The sequence below is a fragment of the Alosa sapidissima genome, chromosome 8, assembly GCF_018492685.1.
Source record: "Alosa sapidissima isolate fAloSap1 chromosome 8, fAloSap1.pri, whole genome shotgun sequence".
NCBI classification, from domain to species: domain Eukaryota; kingdom Metazoa; phylum Chordata; class Actinopteri; order Clupeiformes; family Clupeidae; genus Alosa; species Alosa sapidissima.
The window spans coordinates 769,796-794,410 of record NC_055964.1 but is presented as its reverse complement, the minus strand read 5'-3'; the positions used below and the strand labels follow the sequence as shown (position 1 = coordinate 794,410).

Here is a 24,615-nt window from a genome sequence, read left to right as displayed (position 1 = left end):
GTGTAAATGTCCTAAATGAGGGGAGTGAAGCACCAATGATCCTTCCAGCTGTGTTCACTATGCGCTGCAGGGCTTTCCTGTTGTATTCAGTGCAGCTTCCGCCCCACACAGCGATACAGCTGGAGAGGATGCTCTCAATGGTGCCTCGGTAGAATGTGGTCATGATGGCTGGTGGAGCACTTGCTCGCCTGAGTTTCCGCAGGAAGTACAGGCGGCGCTGAGCTCTCTTCGCCAGTGATGCAGTGTTGGTGGTCCAGGAGAGGTCTTCACTGATGTGCACCCCCAGGAATTTGGTGCTGCTCGCTCTCTCCACCACAGCACCGTCGATGGTCAGTGGCAGGTGTTGGGTGTGACCTCTCCGGAAGTCAACAACAATCTCTTTGGTCTTGCTGACGTTCAGCAGGAGGTTGTTGTCCCTGCACCACGTGGTCAGATGGTCGACCTCCAACCTGTATTGAGTCTCGTCGCCATTGGTGATGAGACCCACCAGAGTTGTGTCGTCAGCAAATTTCACTATGTGATTGTTGCTGTAGGTTGCAGTGCAGTCATGCGTCAGCAGGGTGAAGAGCAGCGGACTGAGCACACAGCCTTGGGGGGCCCCTGTGCTCAGTGTGATGCTGCTTGAGGTATTGTTGCCAACACGTACTACTTGGGGCCTCTGACAGAGGAAGTCCAGTAGCCAGTTGCAGAGGTAGGTACTGAGTCCCAGTTTGTCCAGTTTGCAGATGAGTTGTTGTGGTATTATGGTGTTGAATGCAGAACTGAAGTCTATAAACAGCAATCTCACATATGAGTCTCTTTTTTCCAGGTGGGTGAGGGCTGGGTGGAGGGCAGAGCAGATTGCATCCTCTGTAGACCGCTTGGCTCGGTATGCAAACTGGAAGGGGTCCAGGGTGGGGGGGAGAATGGCTTTGATATGTGACATGACAAGCCGCTCAAAGCACTTCATGATGATGGGTGTCAGTGCCACAGGGCGGTAGTCATTGAAGCAGGATGGAGCAGTTTTCTTCGGCACAGGTATGATGGTGGCAGCTTTGAAACATGATGGGACGATGGCTTGCTTCAGGGAAGTGTTAAAGATGTCTGTGAAGACATCCTTAAGCTCCCCTGCGCAGTCCTTCAGCGCACGACCTGGGATGTTGTCTGGACCTGTTGCCTTACGGGTGTTGATAGCAGCAAGTGTCCTCTTCACGCTGTCGGCAGAGAGGCACAGGGGCTGCTCATGTAGAGGGGGATGGGTCTTCTGTGGGCAGGTGCTGTTTTGTGCTTCAAAGCGAGCAAAGAAGCGGTTCAGGTTGTTGAGCAGAGGGATGTTGCTCTCACAGCTCTGTGGCGCGGGCTTGTAGTCCGTGAGGGCCTGAATGCCCTGCCATAGGCTTTGTGCGTTCCTGCTGTCTTTGAAGTGGGTGGTTATCTTGTGAGTGTATTCCTTTTTTGCTTCCTTGATGCCACGGGACAGGTTGGCTCTCGCTGTTTTCATGCCAGCTTCATCCCCAGCTCTGTAGGCTTTGTCTCTGGCCCTCAGCAGCCTGAGGACATCCCCTGTCAGCCATGGCTTCCAGTTAGCCCGAGTGATGATGTCTTTTGTGTGGGTCACATCATCGATGCACTTGGTGATGTAAGAGGTTACAGTGTCTGTATACTCCTCTATGTCTGTCCGGTTGTTGTAAGTGGCTGCCTGCTTAAACATTTCCCAGTCTGTTGTGTCAAAGCAGTCTTGAAGAGCATCGGAGGCTCCCTCAGGCCACACTTTTACCTGCTTACGAACCGGTTTGTTCGCTTTTACCCTTTGTCTGTATGCGGGCATTAGCATAACAGTGATATGGTCTGAAAGTCCAATGTGGGGGAGGGGGGTGGCTTTGTATGCTCCTTTGTGTGTAGTGTAGACCAGGTCCAGGATGTTATCTCCTCTTGTTGGAAAATCAACATGCTGGTGTAGCTTTGGAAGTACAGTTTTGAGATCAGCATGGTTAAAATCTCCAGTGAAGATGGTGAAACCGTCTGGGTGTGCCGTCTGTTGAGGAGCCGGTTTGAGTTATAATTTTACCAAGCTCAGATTGAGTAATAGTGCTAAAGGACCTTAATTTTGGGGGGCTGTTTTTGGGTGTACTATCAAACATATTACTTGTGTTACCAATAGCCTCCCTTATAGAAATTACTTTGTTTTTGAAGAAGTCTGCAAATTCTTCGCATCTTAGAGAGGATGCCTGACTGAGTGTATCAAAAGGTGTTTGATGCAATAGCCTATCAATGGTAGAGAACAACACCCTAGAGTTTCCACTGTTTTCAGCAATTACCTTAGAGAAGTGGTTCCTCCTCTCATTCCGAATAGCTCTATTATAATTTGCAATTTTTTCTTTTAGAATGGCACGGTGAACCTGTAACTTAGTTTTTCTCCATGTTCTCTCAGCTTTCCTACATGATCTTTTTAGATCATGGATATTTTCGTTCATCCAAGGTGTCAGTTTGCTACAGGGCCTTTTTTTAGTCTTTAAGGGTGCCACTCTGTCAAGCAGAGCGCCTAATTCACGATTGAGAGCCTCTACCATTTGATCAATGGGATGATGTAAAATATCTAAATTTATGGAGTCTATAAGAGCTATGAACTGCTGTTCTGCTCTAATGTCCAAGAGTCGCGATTTGATTGCAATTTCGGGATGAATTTTTGGAGTATGTAGTACAATATTAAAAGATACACAATGATGATCAGACATATTTATATCATTTACTGATAAGTCTGTGACTTCTATCCCTCTGGAAATGACTAGATCGAGGGTGTTGCCAAGGTTGTGGGTGGGTCCTGTAACATGCTGCTTTAGCTCTAAACTGTCCAACACATTAAGGAACTTACTGGCTTTAGCATCAGTTGTCTTATTGACATGAATATTGAAGTCGCCATTTACAATTATCCGATCATAGCTAGTGATGATGAGCGACATAAGTTCAGAAAACTGGTCGAGAAAGCCAGTCCATAGTTTAGGAGGGCGGTATAAGGTTAATAGAAGTACAGCTGGGTCAGCCTTCAGAGTGAGGGCAGTATACTCAAAGGAAGCGAATTCGCCAAAGTTGACTCGTGTGCAACTATATTTGTTTGAGAGAATGGAGGCAATTCCACCACCTTGTTTGCCTTGTCTAATTGAGTGGAAGAAATTATAATTTGGGGGACAAGTCTCAACAAGAACAGCTTCGCTGTCTGAACTCAGCCAGGTTTCAACAAGAAACAGAAAATCCAATTTTTTTTCACTAATAAAATCATTGATTGCAAAGGTTTTGGTAGTAAGTGCACCTATATTTAGTAAACCCATGTTAGCTGAAAATGCCTCTGGCTTTTGAGGAATATGCTGAGGTATGGAAAGAATATTTGTTAGGTTTCTAGTTTTAAATTTGTCTTTTCTTTTTACTATACGTTGGGTAGAAATCAACGTTGGAATAGAACTATAAGCATAAGTCATGCTATTGCATGACACAGCTTGATCTATGGTAGTAGTATTGTATGTTACCCTGCAGAAAACATTCTCAGACTCATCCACATGTATAATGCCATTCGAATCAATACCTGGGGGGCGTGAATCTGTAATATTTTCTACAGAATGTCAATGTCTCAGTGTGGACGCTATGTTGTCAGAGAGTAGCCTGGCTCCATGTTGGTTTGGGTGGAGACCATCACGCTTCAGCATACTGGGCCTCTCCCAGAACAAGCCCCAGTTGTTGACATAGGGGATGCTTAGGGAAGCGCAGTAGCGTTTGAGCCAGGTGTGGAGATCGAACAGTCTGGACCATCTCTCAGCATCTTTTCTGTAGGTAGGGAGAGGCCCAGAGATGACAAAGCGTTTTTCTGTGCCCATCAGAGTGGTGATGAGAGTTTTGTAGTTTTCCTGCAGTGCTACTGACTGCTTATCTCTGATGTCGTTCGTGCCCACGTGTACGATGATGTTGTTGACCTTGGTGTGGCGGGCCAGGATGCTTGGGAGTTTCTGCTGGATGTCAAGGACCTTGGCACCAGGGAAGCAGTAGACCTTTTTTAATGCTATACATTAAAAAATACATTATTAACTAAATACACTCAATATGAATTTAAAAATATATGAAATAGAAACATATCATAAGCCATCATTTTCAGTGTGTGTTTGTGTGTGTGTGGAGAGAGTCAAGCAGAATCTAGGATGTCCACTGTTGTGAATGATCCCACTACAGTATATATTACTGATGACGTCAGGGTTGTGGGGGCACCATAATCAAACACTTTTTTAAAAAAGTATCGAAGAAGTATCGAAGGCCTGTGTTTCTACTATGCTCGTTTCGGACCTAAGGCTACGAAGTGCCGCCCACCCTGCCGTTTCAAAGCATCGGGAAACGGGAGGGCCGGCGCTCATTTACAGCAATGAGTGTCGGCCATACAGGCGGTTTGCTGTTAGTCACCGATGCTGTTTCCGGACGTCGTTTTCCTCTGTGACACAGGTGCGCAGGTAAGCGTTTTGCCTGCTACAGACTTGGACATTCAACAGGGGAAACCAGGTCCCATCTTGGAGGCTGCGAACGGTAGCTCCATCCAGACTTTCGGTGAGCGCAGTGCCATGGTGTGTTTTGGTGGACAGCAGTTTAACTGGAACTTTGTGGTGGCTAGAGTGTCCACGCCCCTACTAGGGGCAGATTTTCTTTGTGCTCATGGCCTTCTGGTGGATGTCAAAAACCGACGCCTGGTCAATGCCGAGACCTTTACCTCACTCCCTTGCACGCTAGCAGTTCGAGTTCGTCCCGTCTGTCTAGCACCTTTGCGGCTGATGAGTTTTCACGCCTCCTGGCCGAATTCCCTGCCCTCACCCAACCCACTTTCTCATCCGGCGTGGTCAGACATGGTGTGGAGCATCACATCGCAACAGTGGATCCTCTGGTTTATGCATGCGCTAGGCGTTTGGATCCTGCAAAGCTCGCCATTGCCCAGGCAGAGTTTGAGACGCTGGAGCGCCTCAGCATTATGCAGCGTTCTAACAGCCCTTGGGCTTCACCACTACATATGGTTCAGAAGCCTGGCGGTGGCTGGCGTCCATGCGGTGACTACCATTGCTTGAATGAGGCCATTACACCTGACCGCTACCCTGTTCCCCATATTCAGGACTTTTCTGCTCGCTTGGCTGGTAAGGTGAACCTCATCCGCGGTTATCACCAGGTGCCGCTGCATCCACAGGACGTGCCCAAGACTGCTGTCATCACTCCTTTTGTTTTTTTTAAATTCCTCCGCATGCCATTTGGATTAAAAAATGCCGCCCAGACGTTCCAGCGACTCATGGACAGTGTTCTGCGTGACTTGCTGTTCGTTTTTGTGTACTTGGATGACATCCTCGTAGCTAGTACTTCCAAAGTTAAACACTTGCGCACCTCAGGGTTCTGTTTCAGCGCCTGGACGATCACGGACTGATCATCAATACAGCGAAGTGCCATTTCGGTTTGTCTGCCATTGACTTCCTTGGCCACCATGTCACGACCGAGGGGGCGGCTCCGCTAGCAGCTAAGGTGGAGGCCATTGGCCAGTTCTCGCAACCAGCCACGGTCAGGGCCCTACAGGAATTTTTAGGCATGGTGAATTTCTACCACCGCTTCGTTCCACATGCAGCTCACCTCATGCGTCCCCTCTAAGAGGTGCTTAAGGGTAAGGCTGCTAAACACACCATCAACTGGACAGGGGAAAGGACTCAGGCGTTCATGGACACCAAAGCGGCCTTGGCCAATGCCACCATGCTTGCCCACCCATCCTGAGATGCACCCATCGCCATCACAACTGACGCCTCTGACTATGCGGTAGGTGCCGTCCACGAGCAGCTAGTTGATGGTGCTTGGCAGCCGCTGGCCTTTTTCAGCCGGCTGTTGCGCCCAACGGAGAGGAAGTACAGCATGTTTGACCGGGAGCTGCTGGGCCTTTTCCTGGCCATACGACACTTCCGTTTCCTGCTGGAAAGCCGGTCGTTCACTGCCTTTGTGGACCACAAGCCTTTAACCTTTGTCATGTCCAAGGTTTCGGAGCCAGCGTCAGCTTTCTTTTATTTCAGAGTTCACAACGGATATTCGTCATGTGGCAGGAAAGGACAATCAGGTGGCAGACTGTCTTTCTCGTCGTTTTGCGGGGGCAGTGCATCTTGGAGTGGATTATGCACGTATGGCGGCGGACCAGGTCCATGACGCTGACGTTCAGGCGTACAGGACTGCCATCAGTGGATTGCGTTTGGCGGACGTTCCTTTAAGCGGCGCGGGTGTCTCTCTGCTGTATGATGTTTCCACAGGTCAGGCCCGGCCCGTCCCGTCGTCCCTAGCAGTTGACGCAAGCAGCTCTTTGATGCTGTTCATGGCCTTTCTCACCCCGGCAGGAGAGTGTCACAGAAGCTGGTGGCAGCAAAATTTGTTTGACATGGCCTCAAAAAGGATGTCCGTGACTGGGCCGCTGCCTGCCTTGAATGTCAAGGTGCACCGTCACTCCAAAGCCCCTCTGGAAACTTTTTAGTGTGAGATGAAAAGGGCAATGTCGGAAATGTGCTAAAAAATATTAATAAATTAATAATCGAATTAGTTCATAAATAATAAATAATTTCTAATCGGGTTGTACTGATATGGAAACATGAAATTAAAGGAAATCATTTGTAAACTCTATAGCAGGCTATGTTTTTGTTAAAAAATAAGCTACCCACAATGCAGCGGGCAGCCAGAATATCTGGCGCGTTATTTTCGTGGAATAGGCTATGTAGAAGGCTACGCAAACATTGGGACACTGTCCAAAAGGACTAATTAAAGCGATCAAAGAAGAGAAGCGAGAGAAACAGAGCAGGAGACCGGTAATGATGGGATGGGGGGCAGAATGATGGAGGTAGAGCGCAGGGGAGTAAAAAAAAGGACGAAACTGCGGGAAGAAAACGGAAGTAGCCTATGATGAGGCATATAAGGCCTCGGCTTCAAGTTAATTGGGAGACAGACTGCCCAAAGCCACAGTGCGTGGTTTGCAGTGAGGTGCTATCTAACCAGTCTAATGTTGTTCTCCACACTTTTTTTTTTTTTTTTTTTTTTAGCGTGAGAGCTCAGACAAGTTGCATATTTTGATTTTGCTATTTGTTATCATATAGTGTGGCTAATTAAACATGATGCCTGGAATGCGTCAATAGAATGTGTTACTTTTCGGATGGTGGGGGTACGCGAGCCGAGTCAGGATGTAGCGGATGTAGGTGGTCCGCGGGAAAAAAAGTTTGGGAACCGCTGTAAGTAGTAAGTGGTGCTTTGCATACCCCCCCCTAAAAAAAGGGCTGCTGCTTGATGTTGTGTTGGTAGTAAAAAATATTGTGGAGGTAGTAAAAAGTAGTAAATTCAACTCTATGATTGCTGCATATACCCTGTTATTCATTCATGAGCAGCATTCATTCACACCAGCTTATGAGCAGCCCTTGCCTGGACATTGCTTGGCTCCTTTATGGCCTCCTTACACCAAACAACTTTGACAATATATGGGAAAGATTCTTGTAAGATAGAGAGTCTTTTGAGTAAAGCTTGAATGAGGGGCAGTAGTTAAGTGTGCTTGCAAAGCAGCACACTTATTGTTCTTCTTAAGTTTTCTTATTAATATTATTATTATTCCCGTCTCCCTAATTTTTTTCCAGCTCATGTGCCTAGGCCCTTTGAGACAGAGACACCGTTCCAACTTTAAAACGTCCGGGCAGTACCGGTGTAACTTGCTCGAGAAGATGACATCAAGTGGGCGTGTCGTTCGTCCGCCATATTGGATTGAATAGAAAGCGAAACTAAATTTTCACAGGTCACAAATTTGGTCCGAACGCCATGAAACTTGACGTACATCATCATTGGACCAAGCCTCACAAAAGTTACTAGAAGGATTTTTGATTTTCGAAAGCGTTTGCCCGTCATTGCCAAACGAAATCGGTGGCGAAGCGCCGAAACAGGAAGTCGTCCATATCACAGGAACACTGTCACATATCGATACCAAATTTTGTATATGAACTGGGGACTCCAGTGTGAGGGTGCATAAGCTTAAAAAAAAAAAGAAATATTCCAAAAGTTTCCATCATTTCGCAAAACACCCACAGGTATTTGGTAACTCTCACCATTAACCTTTGCACCATTCACCTTCTATCACAATGCCTTTCAAGTATGCCCAATATCTCTGTGTAGCCACAATGTCTCCGGGCAACCTTGCCCAATCATGAAATCCTTGCTCTGCCATGGGATAGTATGGACTTACGAACTGAAATAGCAAGGAGAACAGTAACTATATATAGCTTATATAATAGAGTTGTTTTCACATTGACGGTATTCAAATTAAATTTTTCATTATTGTTAAATATCATGATGGGAGAGTATTATTAAAAATGTTACAAGTATGCAAATTCATATGTTTACGGGAAATTAGGTTTTACTGGGTTGTTTTGTTGTAAAGACATGCAAGGCATTCTGGGCCGTAATGAACAGTGGTCGGCAGCACTCCATAGGCTACGTATTAATATGAATAGGTGTTTCTGTAAACCTAGGGACAATAAACAGCTATCTCTGTTACTAAAACGAGCTGGTAATCGCTCATTGAAGAGGGAACTATGATAAAAAGATTGTTTTCCTAAAAGCATGGTGTTGACAAAAGAATAAGCAGGAAATGCCACGTTAATCTTAAAATAGCCTATAGCCTCTGAACGCTAGGTGGCAACGTTGTATTACATTTCACTAAATGCGGTGGAATTAGTGTGAGATTAACAAGGAAGGAAGGTGCAAATATTATGTAATTTATCATGGGAAATTATTGGAAATGTTATTTCTTGTTTATTCTAATTGCAAACCACACACATCCATTCGTAATCACACGTACACATTTAATACTGGAAGACTGTCATTTTGTTTATTTGATGTTGCTTAGCAACAGGGACAGACTTTCAGAGCAAAGATTCTAGAACAGAGCTTCAGAGAGACACGTTTTGAGTTCGTGGCCAAGTAGGCTACCTAAAATATTGGTTTCCATGTGTATGTGCTGGATGTGCTTCCTTTATGAAAGTAAGTGTTTTATACAGTTAACGTTACAGACATCATGAGTCATGTTGTAGTGGTCCACATAAATGTGCCCCTTCTGTTATTAGAATGCTAAGCGGAGATTTAACATCATTCATTTCTTGTCTGGCTAGAAGCTAGCTAGCTAGGTCATAGGGACGAGATGTTGCTGTAACGTTATGAGATTTATGTTGCTTAGCGTAATGCCATGGTCATTTGAAATGAGATGCTTGTACTCGTAACTTCGTCACTCGTAACTTTAGGACTCCTATTTTTTTTTACTAAGAGTAATTCAGGAAGCATTTTAGCCCTAAAAGTAGCGCCTGAGTCTGTGACCGCTTAAACGAGGACTCCTAATAAGACCGATTCACAAACATTGTTTTGTGGTGGCATTTCACTTCACGATGTTTTGAAATGCGTCTAACAATCACGAGGGAACAATTCTGCATTGTAGGCATAACTAAGGGATGCAGTAACACCACCAACAACCAAAACTAGCCTACTCATTGTTTACATGTACATTAAATGTAACGTTTCATTGCGAATCAAATTAAAAGATTCTCCTCTTTGCAAACAGATTAATTTAATAATGTTGCTGCGTGAATCACGGTAAGCGCGAATGAAGTGGCCACTTCTGAATAGGAGTCACTGTATGGAAATAGGCTAAGTAAAATAGAGATGTTTAAAATAAGATAAAGTTAGGATATGCCCGCTTGACAACGGCAGAGATAACTGGCCTTTGGCCATAGCAACCATCCATTTAGACTGACTGGCCTTCATAGCAACCAAGGATCTTAGCTGTGATTCATGTAGCTACAGTATGCATGCAATGTGATGCAAAGTATAGAAAGGTGATGAAATATAGAGACGGGTCAAGAAATATAGTGCAATGTAGACAGTAGTATACAGTTGATTTACAGAAGGTGGTTTAGAGTAATATGAATTAAATATAAATATGTGCAGTATATTAGCAGTTATCTCATACAATAAGTAGAATAATGTATGTAGTAGTAACATTATAATAGTAAAAATAATAATATAGATATATGCAGTGTATTAACAGAATATAATAAAACAGAATAAGTATGGATATTCAATATGACAAATATATAACCGATATGTGCAGTGTGGAAACTGTCATTGTAGTGCAGAAACAACATTTATATGAGTAGTAAGAATAAGTCTATGTGCAGGATGAATAGTATAAAGATCAGTAGAATAACTATGTATAAATGTAATTACAGTAGGCCTATGTACATTTGTAAATAAATAGAAAACTATGGGTGAGAGGGATAAATTAATTTTATTTAATCGTAAAAGTAAATTGCATTCAATTAAATTGCAATTAAATATATTTCCAGTAGGCTTTAATGTCACGCAAAAAGTACAACCAAAGCTGAGCTTGATCAACTAGAACGTCTAAAGAACCAGAACTTGAGTGTAGTTTTTTGCTGGGTCCCAGGCCATGTTGGTCTGAGGGGAAATGAGAAAGCGGACAGTGCTGCTAAGCAAGCCCTCAATGAAGAAGTCACAGAATGTCAAATCCCTGCCCCAGACCTTAAACCTATACTGAACTCTTACATCTCAGATAAGTGGCAATCTGAATGGGATTAATGTACCAACAACAAGCAAGGAATGTGAATTTTGGCACATTTTCATGATCCACTGGGTCGTTATGGGCCACACAAAATATGGTGTTGCTAAAATTACTCCTATTGTGGCTATCAGAGACATGCGTTCATTAGTATCCAGCTACATTCAATGAGTTAAGTAAAATACATTCACACACAAAAAAAACCCCATCACTAATGTTGTGGACATTCCTTTATTCTGAGATACATCAATAGGCTCTCAAAACAATCCCAAACAGACATAAGGTCTTTATAGAGCAAATCCATATAGATTATTTGTCAAATAAACCAGTAAAACAGAATTAGGGGATGGAATATATAACATTCACACTCATAGCTCATATTTCTAAAATAAATCAGTGAAAAAGTATCCTGACAAACAAGCAGCATTTTAATGCCTTAGTCATATTTCATAATTTCACATTTTTCTCTAGGTTACCTGATAGCCCAGTTTGAGAGGTGCAAGACGCGTGACATTATTTATTTTTGCAGCCAATCACTGCTGTTGTTTTATTTTATTGATTTGATTTTAGTCATAGAAGCTAAATTCAAAGGCAGGCCACAGGTAAAAGCCAACGAACCGCATTCAACCCGCAAGGCAATAGTTGAATAGAGCTTTTGAGGTAGGCTATTGCCACTGCTCCAACACTGAAAGGCACTGTTAGAATGCTTGGATCAAGCCAGGTTCAGCATAGCGTATGTCACTGTCTGCTCACGTTGGTGACCGGACCAGGGCAAGCACACTTTCGCAGTTCCCGCCGGAAATGCAGTCTAGTTAAAAGGCTACAATCTTTCAAGAATCTTTCCCAAATCTTGTCAAAATTGTTTGTTGTAAGGTGGCCATTAGTTGACATTGGCGAACTAGCGTACTGAATCATGATACTATAAGCTGGCTAACGTTAGTCTAATGTTATGTATTTGACTCGTAAACGACCACAGCATGAGTTAAGCTTAACGCTAACTAACGTTAAGTCGTGACTCGTGAGTTAACTAACGTTAGAGACTGATAAAGTTACTGCATCTGCTTGCTACTGTTAGCTAGATCTAACAGCTGAGGGTGCCCCCGTTTCAGATGCTCCCACTGCTGTTGTGATATGCCAACTTCATTTGGCAAAGAGCGCAAATAACAACACCTTTTTACATTTGGGACTAAATTAGTATTCCCATACCTTTGATGATGTAGGGTGAGCTGTTTTTTAGGACTTTTTCTTTTGTTGGGGCTTTTTGCAGGGCTTTTTGCAGGGCTTTGTTGGGAATTCGTTGCTGTTTCGTCCTCGATTCTGCAATGTTTTGGTCTCCCACATGTGTGTGGGGAGCTGTGGCGAAGCGTCGACGCAAAAAATATGACGTTGACATAATTGTAATGTAATTGTATCGTAATTTATCCAAGTTATTGTTTTCGCATACTCCAAGAAATTAGACTAGTGTAGTTGTCACTAGGCCTGTAGCGACACGTCAATGATGTCGACACATTGCTACAGGCCTAGTGACAACTACACTAGTCTAATTTCTTGGAGTATGCGAAAAAAATACTTTGGATTTTAGCTCTGGCGGCAATGAATCAACATAATCAGTCGAGAGGAGAGACAGCACATCATGGGGAAGTGTTGTTTTAATTGTCATTATTGGGATTTGATCTGGTATTTTACAACTGCATAATGGGTGCGATGTAGGTCTTAATTTTCATTTCATCTTTTAAGTGGTCTTAAAAAGGTCTTTAAAAGTCTTTGGGGTGGGGAAACCCTGTGATAGGACCGTTTCAAACCGGGTGCGTGGCGTGAATGTGACGTGTCTGTTGCGTGTCAGTTGTGTGGCATTTTCTATGTCTTTGCATACCACAAGCGTGTCTGATGTGGCGCTGCGGCGGCCTCTCTGCCAATTAAAACGTCTCTTTTTCTCACATCTTTTTTTCTTCATTGTTTTGAATGGAAACGCTTTGTGGTGTGAAAAATAGGCGCGAGTCCTATTCCTAGCATGCAATTGTTTTCCGCGCGGCTCAAGCCGCGACTGAGACATGCGTGTCACGCAGGCGGTGTGTAAGGTCTAGCCTGTTAACATGGGAGTCAAAATAAAAACGGACATGCCACGTAGCTGACACACTCACGCCACGCACCCGGTGTGAAACGGGCATAAGTCCCCTTGATGCCTGCAACTAGTGGCTCTTTTCCCCGGTGTCTGGGGTAAAGCCTCAGACTTTTTCTATTTCTATGATTGAAGCCGGACCAGGTCGGCCCTGGACTAGGGCAGGGCTGAACCGAGGACTTTTGGAATGGAATACGACACAACGATTAAACCGTAGAAATTTTAAACAGAATGGTAGCATTTGTTTAGGGTTGCCTAGCAACTTAAGTGACTGCTTATTTTTGTGAAGAAAAACGATCTATATAAAAACTTTGCAAAATAATACATACAGCTTCTTACACTGGTATGACTTGTTTAAATGTCCTTGTCATTAATTTGACATATGCTCGCGGTGTCATTGCTAAGCATTGCTAAGTTTCTAGCATTGTTAGCAAATGTCCCCAATGTTACAGCTCCTTATGGAAACAGAACACAGAGGCCACTCAGCGGTGTTTAAGACCGGGGAAAAGCCTTGGGCCAGCCCCAGTCCTTATGGAAAAGGGCCATAGGTGACCTCCTCTTTGTCATTTAGGTGTCAAAGCAGATCAAGACTCTGTTTCTAAAATATACAGTATTTAATGCCTAGTGTACCCAGAAGTAATGAGAAGCTATACACCTGGTTGTAAATGGCCAACTGATTTAACTGATTTTTCATTACACAGGTATAAACAAAGGCTGTTTGTCAGAAGTCTCAAAGATCCCCAAAACAAGCAGAAATTATCTGGGGCTCTTGATGGTCATCGATGGCGCTTTTTGAACTCAAGGCTTGATGATTTCAGAGATGGATATCCCTTAAATGTTGAGCAAGAAAGTTTTGCCTCAAGCCAGTGTAAAACATCCCCAGTACTTTTTGGAAAGACTGTGGTAACAGGTTCCTCAGTGAAGGTGAAGAGCAAGCTCTCAAAGGAGCAGGTTTGTTTTTCCAAGGAGAACCCATTAAAACATATGCATCATGCACATGTGGATGCTGTGGAGGACAGGTTGACTCAGCATCCTCTTGCTCTCTATCCCCACCTGGAGAATGGTATGGCTCCTGAGGTAAGTAGGAATGATTGGGAAATCTTTATTTTAGTGAGGTGGCTTACTACACATTTTGGCTTAATCATTCACCTTATACAATGCAAAACTGCATATATAACCAAGCGTTATTAATCTTAAAGAAACACCAAATTACACACAAATGAACTTATTCACTTATTTGATTTTCTAAGCATGCATACACAAACGTATAGGTGCAAACTATATTCTCATTCAGACAAATCACTGCTACTTGGGTGGAGTGATTTGCACACAGCACATGAAGAGCTTTACGTCTGCAAATCAAGTAGCTATAAGTAGCTTTGCCTGAATGAAAATATAGTTTCAATTATATACTTAGATAATCGCTGTGTCATTTTGGTATTTATAGACATTGTTAGTCACAACATTTTGTCATCTGGAAACCAACCCGAATCTGAACCCGCCCACAAAAATTGAGGTTGGGAAATTCTGTCTGGACTTGTTCCTTTTAGAAGCCTCTATGGCCTTATTAAACTGGACGTACACTGCAAAAACTGTAACCAAGTGATCTTGAATTTTTATCAAGATCAAAAAATCTAGTTATTATTGTTTTAAGTATAAAGAGACTTACCTAGCCCTTTCTTGTAAAATCATTTGACTTAATTGGGGGCCAAGCAGCGAAGCTGTGTTTCTATGTTTTCCTATTATTATTATTATATGCAATGGGAGTCTTTGGCAGCCCATAGAACCGTATGGTAAAAAGTTGGGAAATTTGGCACACTGATTGGGGACGGTCCCATGATTCATGTCACCAAGTTTCATGTCGGCAACTCGAACCCTCTAGCGCCACCAACAGGCCAAAGTTGGACGTGCGTTCATGCACATAACTTTTGACCTGTTGGTCCGATTTTCAAAAGTCAGGTATTGTTGGAATCCTTGGACCAAGCCGAGTTCAACCAAGGGGGCAGGCGAATTCCCGGAAGTAGAAGAATCGACGTAGGCTGGAGGGACCACCTCTCTGCTAACTCCCATAGAAGTCCATTCATTCTAGGATTTTTTTGAAATACCATAACTTCATATAACATATATCCTGTGCCGATATTGTAGCTTCTGTGTAATCCACATAAACACTACAAAGGCAAAACAGACTCCACTACCTCGTCCGTAACGTTGGTTACCCGTAAGAAGAATGGTTAGCTTGTTCGGTTGGAGGGAAGCTAGCTTTGACGTAATCTCTCTTTCGCGCCGTAGGGAGATAACCGTATTGTTTGGATAAGAAGCTCAGTCCACCTTACGGTCTATGACGGTAACTCATAAGCAAAACCTAGCATACACGACCGTATGTTAAGGTAAAGGTAAAGCCAAAGATCCTTGATTACTAGCTCCGCTTTAACCCTCCCTGGTAAAGCATTACACAGAGGCAACCTAATAATAATAAAAAAGTAAACCTATTTTTTTTAAAAACGGCACTAATCATTACAGAGGTTTTATACGGATTGACCGTAGGTCGGAAAAGTGGAAAGAAATACTGTGTCTGGTAATACTGTGAAATGTCCTTAGGTCAACTGAGGGCAACTTGTCACATCAATATAATTTATTCGGCCGCCATATTTGATTTGATCAAAAACACCAACAATTTCGCACAGGTCACAAATTTCATCTGATCTTCACCAAAATTGGCACAGACCATCTTCAGACCATGCCTTGTCACTTCATTTATTTCTGTAACAATTGATAGAAGCGTTCGCCCGTCACATCCAATCGAAATTTGTGGCGAAGCCGCCAAACAGGAAGTGAGCTCATATCTCAGCAATCGTTGCATGTATCAAAACCAAACTTGGTACATGGACTCATGACCCCATCAGGTGAATGCCAAAGAAATTTTGTGACCTTTGACCTCTAGGGTCACTGCAATTAGCAAAAATGCATTTTGCCTTGTAACTTTTGACGTGCTAGACGTGAAACTTGCTTTGACAGCTTATGGCCATACGTCTGATTGCAGCATTGAGCTAACAGCATTTCGTTGCCATGGTTACTCCGGCCTATCTGCTTGGCCCCCTCATTGCTGCTTGCAGCTATATTTTAAGAAGAGTTTGACTTCTTTTAAGACGTCTCAGTGCTAAAACCAAGTAAGCTCAGTCCTAAAACCAAGCAAATTTGTCTTAATAAGACAATGATAAGACATGTAGCGCCTTTTTCAGACTCAAGGTCACTTTAGAAAGTCAACACAAACAGAACACACAGATAAAGAAAACCAGAAAAGCAACAAATAAAACAGAAAGTTCTTGAGATGAGTGTTAAAGAAAGGAAAGTAGGGACAGTCACAGAGGGATTGAGGGAGGGAATTCCAGAGTTTACGGGCCATGGCGCTGAAAGACCTACCACCCAGGGTAGAGAGTCTAGTGCGGGGGACAGAGAGGAGATTCTGGTTAAAGGATCTGAGGAAGTGGGAAGGAGTGTAAGGGATCAGAAGTTCACAAAGGTAAGGAGGAGCAAGGTCATTGAGGGCTTTGAAAGTGAGAAGTAGAATTTTAAATTTGATTCAGGTAAGAATCGGTGAAGCTGAGCAAGAATGGGGTGACAGGGTTTCCCGCAGGAAATGTGTTAGTCAAGGTGGTAGGTCTTCCGACTGGGGGGGGGGTATATGGGGTCTGGTATCGGTTGCCGTCCGACCGGGGTTATGGTGTCTGTCCGACCGGTGGGGGTGGGGGGATGTGGGTGCTGGCGTCTTGTTTGTGCGATACACTAGGTTTCTAGGTATTTTATGCCCCCGACGTTGTCTTCAAGGCAGCGCTGCCTGGAAGGCGCTATGGTTAGGCATGGGTTAGGGTTGGGGTTAGGTTTAGGATTAGGTGCCTTTAAGTCAGCGGTGGCAGCGCTGCCTGGAAGACGACGTTGGGGGCATAAAACACCATCGAGCGATACACTACAGACTCTGTACATTTCGTTGATGGGGATGGAGTTAGCTAAATAATTTAGAAAGCATACGTGTAGCCATGGGCGGGCTTGGACGGGCCTAGGCCCGTCTACTTGTCAGTCTTGCCAGTCCGATTAGAGGGCTTTCCTTCGTTTACGCTCACCATCTTAAAAAGACTCGCAAGTCAACACTGCGCTGAGAGCTCAAGAATTAGTCAAATTGCGAACAGCCACAGCTCCGTTTAATTATCAGGTGTGGTGAAATGCGTTCATATTCCACTTTTTATGTCATAAACGTTGCAGGCCTATGGAAAGGTTTTGTCCAATGGTCAAGTTTATGCGAGTTGTTGCAAGTTAATTTATGCGACGCACCGATGCTGGGTTCATCAGTTTTGCGCAAGTTTAAAATGTTTAGCGACTGCGTAATTTGTCATTTTCGTTCTATAAGTTCCACTTTTCATATCATTAATGTAACATGCCTATGATAAGGCTTTGCAGTTGTCCAATATGGTCAATCTATTGTCTCAATTGTGTTTCATGTGACCAGGGCTTGAAAATGAAATTATTTTTCAAACGTTCCGTTCCGAACGGTTCAGGTAGGCCTATGTTTAACATTTTCGTTCTTGCATGCGTTCCGCCACCAACATATCGGTCCTGAACCGGTTCGGAACGCAAAATATCGTTCGTTCTTAAAGTTCCGGCAGTGTTTGGCGGGCCTATCAAGTCTATTTTTGTGGACTTTATCTTAGAATAGACATACTCGTTATTTCCCCTTGATTTAGCCTATACCGTAGCTATGCCCAAAAATAATATCACAGGCGGCATCCAAAAACATTCAGATGGGCTATCCATCCCATAGCCTACAGACTTACTATAGGCCTAACCTATGCCTATAAATAATTTCTTATCAAAAATATTTCTGGATACGTGCTAAAGTCCTTACCTGGTTGTAGCCTAAGTTTTATCCATATGGAGATCTTCAAAGGCTTGCGCTATAATTCCAACCCTGTTTATAAACGAACCTGTCTGTTGCTGACAAGGCCTATCTCAAATTTCCCGTTTAACTCTTCTACATAGAATAGGCTATAATTGCGCAACATTTCAAATCCCGACTTTAAAACGACAAGGCGTGGACAGGCAAAATAGGCTATTACGCATAGGCTACCATCAATTTCCAAATCATTTTCAGTAGCCTACGCTACGAGCTGGCCTAAGATCCGAAGTGGCAGACGGATAGGTTACATTACAACAGCAAGACAAAATATACACATTTGGACCCCAAAGGTCCATTTATTCAGGGGTTTTTTTTTCAAACTGCAGAAATCAAATTATTAGTCTGTTCGCCTACAGTAGTTGGCTACATAGCGGCTTGTTAGCTCACATTATCAGTGTAGATGCGGGCTTGTTTTTCGCACAACCGGAAATAGTCTCCCTGACATAGGATATGCTTTTGTGAAATTTTATAAAATATATAGAGAACGAAAAAAAAAACGTTATTAAACGGTTTTGTGGATTTCAGAATAACGTTTCTGTTCCGGAACAGTTGAAGACCATTTTGTTTTCGTTTCTGTTTCCGCTCCTCGTAAAATTCCGTAAAATTCAGTTCGTTTTCGTTTTTCGTTTTCGTTCCTTGAACCGGTTCGGAGCCCTGCATGTGACGCACAGAAGCTACATTCATGCATTGTTTTGCTCCAGTTGAAAAGGTTTCTGCGTAATTTGTCAGCTGTGATAAATGCGTTCAATAAATTCCTCTTTTATGTCATAAATATAACATGCCTATGATTAAGGCTTCTATGGTGTATTTCATCTAGGCCTCTCTTTGCCCACCCATTTTTTCTGTGCCCACCCATTTGAACATTTCTGGCTACGCTACTGTTAGAAAGGAAACTGATAAGTCATACAAGTGTACTATTCCTACAAAACAACTAGATACTAACAATGTAGAGTGAGAATAACCATGTGGTGATACAGTTTCAATGAGTAAAGATTCATTTTAGAATCTAAGAGGACACATTTCGCGGAAACATGAGATTGTGCTACAGAAAGCAAAGAAAAAACGTGAGTAATTTGAAAATGCTTCATATCAAGTAGAAGGTTAAAGTAAAACTTGGATGCTAAGCCTGTATTCTTTAGGCAATTAATCCCACTGATCCCTTTAGTTTTAGACTTATGAGTATTAACGTTGCCAAGCTTGTTTGTTGTTGCACTATTGGTGTTGCACTATCTTTTAAAATAAATGTTCTGAGTGAAATATATTGCCGTTGCTCTTAGTTCTGTAGGCATACAGGCCATCACTGACTACAAGCCTGCGCCACGGAGCTGTGAGAACAACACCTCTCTGCTAAATGACCTGAACAGTTTTTTCGCCCGTTTTGAAGCACAAAATGACACTCACCCACAGAAAACCCCACCTCCCCCCCACGACCAACCCCTGTACCTGTCCTCTGCCAGCGTGAAGAGGACACTAGCCACCATTAACCCACGCAAAGCAGCAGGCCCAGACAACATACCAGGACGAGTGTTGAAGGACTGTGCAGAAGAGCTGAAGGATGTTTTTACAGACATTTTCAACACCTCTCTGGAGCAAGCAGTCATCCCATCACTTTTCAAAACTGCCACCATCATACCCGTGCCAAAGAAATCATCACCATCATGCTTCAATGACTACCGTCCTGTAGCACTCACGCCCATAATCATGAAGTGCTTCGAACGGCTAGTCATGTCACACATCAAAGCCACCCTACCCCCCACCCTGGACCCCTTCCAGTTTGCATACCGAGCCAAACGATCCACGGAGGATGCAATCTGCTCTGCCCTCCATCCAGCCCTCACCCACTTAGACAATAAAGACTCATATGTGAGAATGCTGTTCATAGACTTCAGTTCAGCATTCAATACCATAATACCACAACAACTCATCAGCAAACTGGACAAGCTAGGATTCAGTACCTCCCTCTGCAACTGGCTGCTGGATTTCCTGTTGCAGAGACCACAAGCAGTACGTGTCGGGGACAACACCTCAAGCACTCTGACCCTGAGCACGGGGGCCCCTCAAGGGTGTGTGCTCAGCCCCCTGCTCTTCACACTGCCAACACATGACTGTACAACCACTCACAGCTCCAACCATCTGGTGAAGTTTGCGGACGACACAACACTGGTGGGCCTCATCACTAAGGGCGATGAGGCTCACTACAGAGAAGAAGTAGACCTGCTGGCTAAATGGTGCAAAGACAACAACCTCCTGCTAAATGTCAGCAAGACCAAGGAGATTGTTGTCAACTTTCAGAGAGGCCACAAACAACTGCCACCACTGTCCATCGACGGAGATGCTGTGGAGAGAGTGAGCAGTACAAAATTTCTGGGGGTGCACATCAGCGACGACCTCTCCTGGACCACCAACACAGCATCACTGGCGAAGAAAGCCCAGCAGCGCCTCTACTTCTTGCGCAAATTGAAGAAGGCAAGTGCCACGCCTCCTGTCATGACTACATTCTACAGAGGGACCATCGAGAGCATCGTCTCCAGCAGCATCACAGTGTGGGGCGGAAGCTGCACAGATCAGAACAGGAAGACCCTCCAGCGCACTGTTAACACAGCTAAGAGGATCATTGGAGCACCACTCCCCTCCCTGCAGGACATTTACACCACCCGCCTCACCCGCAAAGCACTAATGATTGTCAAGGATACAACCCACCCTGCACACGAACTGTTCAGCCTCCTGCCCTCTGGAAAGCGGTACAGGAGCCTCCGCTCCCGCACCACCAGACTGGCAAGTAGCTTCATCCACCAAGCAATCAGGATGCTGAACACTCTACCCACTCTCCCATCACTGACAGCCCCCCCCACCCACCAGCCAACCAGGAACCTAGGAAACTAGGATCCTGTCTACCAAACCCCCCCCCCCCCCCCCCCCCCCAACACCGCCATGTGGAACTGCACTGTGACTGCGCAGCCAAACGTGTTGCTGCTTCACATCAAGCCTGATATACTTGAATTACTGCATACTGCATATCAATGTAAATTGTAAAAATACTGCATATCAATGTAAAAAAAAAGAAAAAAAAAATAGAGGTAGTTGTGTTGTATATTTCTATAGTCTTAACAGTTACATGAAGTTTAAACTTGTGCTTGTGTGACCTGTATAAGACTATAGAAATATACAACACAACTACCTCTATTTTTTTTTTTCTTTTTTTTTATATATGTCCTATATTTCTATTTTGATACATACATGTTCTATATTTCAGTCTTGCACTTTAATTTAATGTTTATTGTCTATGGCTATGTCCATAGTATGTCTATGTCTGTATTTAAAGCATGTCTATGTCTGCATGGGAAAGTAAGAAACGAAATTTCAGTTCTTTGTATGACCAGTGCATGTAAAGAAATTGACAATAAAAGCCGACTTGACTTGACTTGACTTGACTTTCTTTGGGATTTAAGTTTTCTGTTTAAGGTGACAATTCGGCTTGTAGATTATTTCTCCCTCTTTTAAATTGGAGCGAGCATGGAGTGATTTCACTGGAGCAAGACGATTTATCAGTGGAGCAGGGAGCGAAATTGAGCGGAGCGACCTGACGCGAATTTGAGCAGAGGACCGGCCTATAAACAGCCACCTGAGCGAGCAGCGAGATATTTGCACCACTCAGCTCCACTCACTAGCTCTGATTTGGAGGCATATCACATATGAAAAGATTATAATAACTGATTATTTTTCGACTCATGGCACGTTTGTTATTTTTTTAATGCATTCTGCAGAGAAGGGAGACTGGCGTTGGTCTGGAATGAAAGGGAGAAAACAGGACAGAGTAACACGGTAGACTACTTTTCTTTTTGACGACGTAGTTAAGGCGGCAGGCGTGTTTTGCCAAGGCGGCCGCCTTGACTGCAAAGTGCTGCGGGAAACCCTGACGGTGATGCGAGCAGATCTCTTATGAGTGAGAATCCGAGAGGATTTTGAGTTATTTACATATTCTTCTAATTCATTATTACAGTATTTAGACGGTCTTTTTCTATGACTTTGTAACAAAAGGTCCTTTTTCTACATTGTACCCTTTGCAACAGTCTGGCAGTTCACATTCACATTACAGTAGTCAAGTAAGCTAGGTGTATAAATCATTAGCATTAGTCAATTCAAGCATTATTCAAATGAATAGCAGATGCTCACATTATTAGCCAAAACCTTCCATTACAGCTTAGTTTTGATGTGCATATCATTTTAAAACGACAATATGAGCTAGCTAATAACAATGTAGGCTAAGGTATAAACAAACAAAAAACATGAGATTAGGGCTGAAACGATTCATCGAGTTACTCGAATAACTCGATTACAAAAATTACTCAAGGCAAAAACCCTGCCTCGAAGCCTCGTCAGAGAATGTCTAATAGGAAGAGAATTGGCACTGTCTGGTTACTTCCGGTTTCTGGACTGGTTGCAGTTCCTCCTCAGATTCCACTTGAGGGCACTCGCAGGCGAGTGCAGAATGCATGGAGGTCTATGGAGCTTTACCCCTCAATATCCACTTTTCTCTGGATATAATTTTTTGAGTAGTAATTTGAATGTTGCATTCACTAGGAGAGGCAAAGAAAATACACACTGTTATATTTTTTGAAGTCACGTAAGTCTTCTAAAAAGCCTTTCAAATATGTCAATGATGTCATTCATTAGCACAATGCTAGCGTGATATGGGCAACAACGACCCAACCTGTAAGAAATGAAAAGGACATAAGTACTCGTTCATTCAACTTTAGATCTAAAATCTATATTGAACTTGCATAAACTACAATAAAATCTACGAATCTACGACAAGCAGGTGAGAGATGCCTTTAGCCATCTAGCTCCATAGACCCCCATTCAACCTGCACTCACCCGCGATCACCCCCAGTGGAATTCTAATGGAACTGCAACCAATGTCAATACAATGAGGCTTAAAGGAGAATTCCGGTGTGATATTGACCTAAAGTGTGTTGAAACATGATACCGAGTGTGAACGTATGTCTCGTAGCCCATCTCGGCTTGTCCCCTGCACTCCAAAATCTGGCGCTAGTTAGCCGATGCTACCAACAGCTTTTTCAATGGTGGTGCTTCGGCATCGGGCTAGCCATGCAAATAAATCACTGTTTTACACCATTTACGAGGCCCTGACATTTAAAACGAGACATTGAGAACTTTGAAAAAGCACTGGTAGTTTACTTGCAAGACGATTTATACACACACACACACACACACACACACACACACACACACAGGTTGATAGGTTACCATAGCAAATAGGCTCACCCCAGAAATATTTTTTTAGTAGGCCTAGCCTAATGGTAAAATTATTTGTTAGTAGCCTAATGCTGCAGGTGTAGAAATCTACATAAAACCGATATTTACTTTGTCAGGTCTAGATTACAACATGAAACTTGTTGTGCATATTAATACATTAAATTGCTTTCCCTCTTCTCCCTCCCAGCACTTCACAACATGGTATGGACAGCTTTGTTCGCTCAGCTAAGTCATTCACAAGAGGTTGCAATTTTACAGAGAGCATTTTGAACATTATTTAATTGTTGGCACTGGCACTTATAAACACTAAATGGGTGTTTTGGTTGTTTAAAAATGCAAAAAAAATTGTATCTGATTAATCGATCGATAAAGTGCTAGATTAATCGATTACAAAAAGAATTGATATCTGCAGCCCTACATGAGATAACAGTTTGAATCCGTGTGACTTTGAATGCGATTTTGAATGAACACATAACACAAAGAAGATAACTTGGATGTTAATGGAAACTCATCCCATGAGAAACTGAAAAGTATTCCTGCAGACTTCATTGCCTCTGATTCCATTGCCTAGTTGAGCAGCAATTGATACTTTTCAAGACCTATGTTACAAAGTTTGAACAAAGTTTCTACATTAAACGGTTAAAGCTGAATTAGACACAGAAATTTGGTGGAGGGGATGCATGCTGGGTTCTAAATTAAAAATTTTGATCACCAGCCAATGTGCAAATCAGAATTTCCACTAGCCAATTTTTTCCTGGTGAAAATAAGAGAAATTGACTACTGTACCACTAAATGCATTTGATCATTTTATTAAGTGTGCTTGCTGCAAAGCAGCACACTTATTGTTCTTCTTAAGTTGTATTATTATTAAGTGTGCTTGCAAAGCAGCACACTTATTGTTCTTCTTAAGTTGTATTATTATTATTATTATTATTATTATTATTATTTTTCCCGTCTCCCTAATTTTTTGTCAGCCCTAGCGCCTAGGCCCTTTGAGACAGAGACACCGTTCCAACTTTAAAATGTCCGGTCAGTACCGGTGTAAGTTGGTCGCGAAGATGACGTCAGGTGGGCGTGCCGTTCGTCCGCCATATTGGATTGAACAGAAAGCGAAACTAAATTTTCACAGGTCACAAATTTGATCCGAACGCCACGAAACTTGACGTACATTATCCTTGGACCAAGCCTCACAAAAGTTACCGGAAGGATTTTTGATTTTCAAAAGCGTTTGCCCGTCACAGCCAAACGAAATCGGCGGCAAAGCTCCGAAACAGGAAGTCGTCCATATCTCAGGAACACTGTCACATATCGATACCAAATTGTGTATATGAACTGGGGACTCCAATGTGAGGGTGCATAAGCTAAAAAAAAAAAAAGATATATTCCAAAAGTTTCCATCATTTGCCAAACCACCCATTCATATTTGGTAACTATCACCTTTATCACCAACTATTACCACATTTGCAGTTGTACTGCTATCACAATGCCTTCCAAGTATGCACAATCTCACTGGGCAGCCTTGCCCAATCATGAAATCCTTGCTCTGCCATGGATTGTTGTTCGTATGGACTTACGAACTGAAACAGCAAGGAGAACAGTAGCTATATATAGCTTACATAATAGAGTTGTTTTCACATTGACGGTATTCAAATG

General features: G+C 43.2%; 1 protein-coding gene across 3 annotated transcripts in view; it reads left to right on the top strand.

Annotated features, from left to right (window-relative positions):
- zgc:158260 (uncharacterized protein LOC571389 homolog) overlaps window positions 1–24,615 on the top strand; it is a 151,380-nt gene that overhangs the window by 36,862 nt on the left and 89,903 nt on the right. For 2 of the 3 annotated variants that reach the window (XM_042100092.1, XM_042100090.1), the window contains exons 2-3: window positions 13,190–13,285; window positions 13,439–13,814. In XM_042100092.1, the coding sequence (XP_041956026.1) occupies window positions 13,190–13,285; window positions 13,439–13,814 (472 nt within the window). The remainder of the gene's footprint in view (window positions 1–13,189; window positions 13,286–13,438; window positions 13,815–24,615) is intronic. The other variant, XM_042100091.1, reaches the window with a different exon arrangement.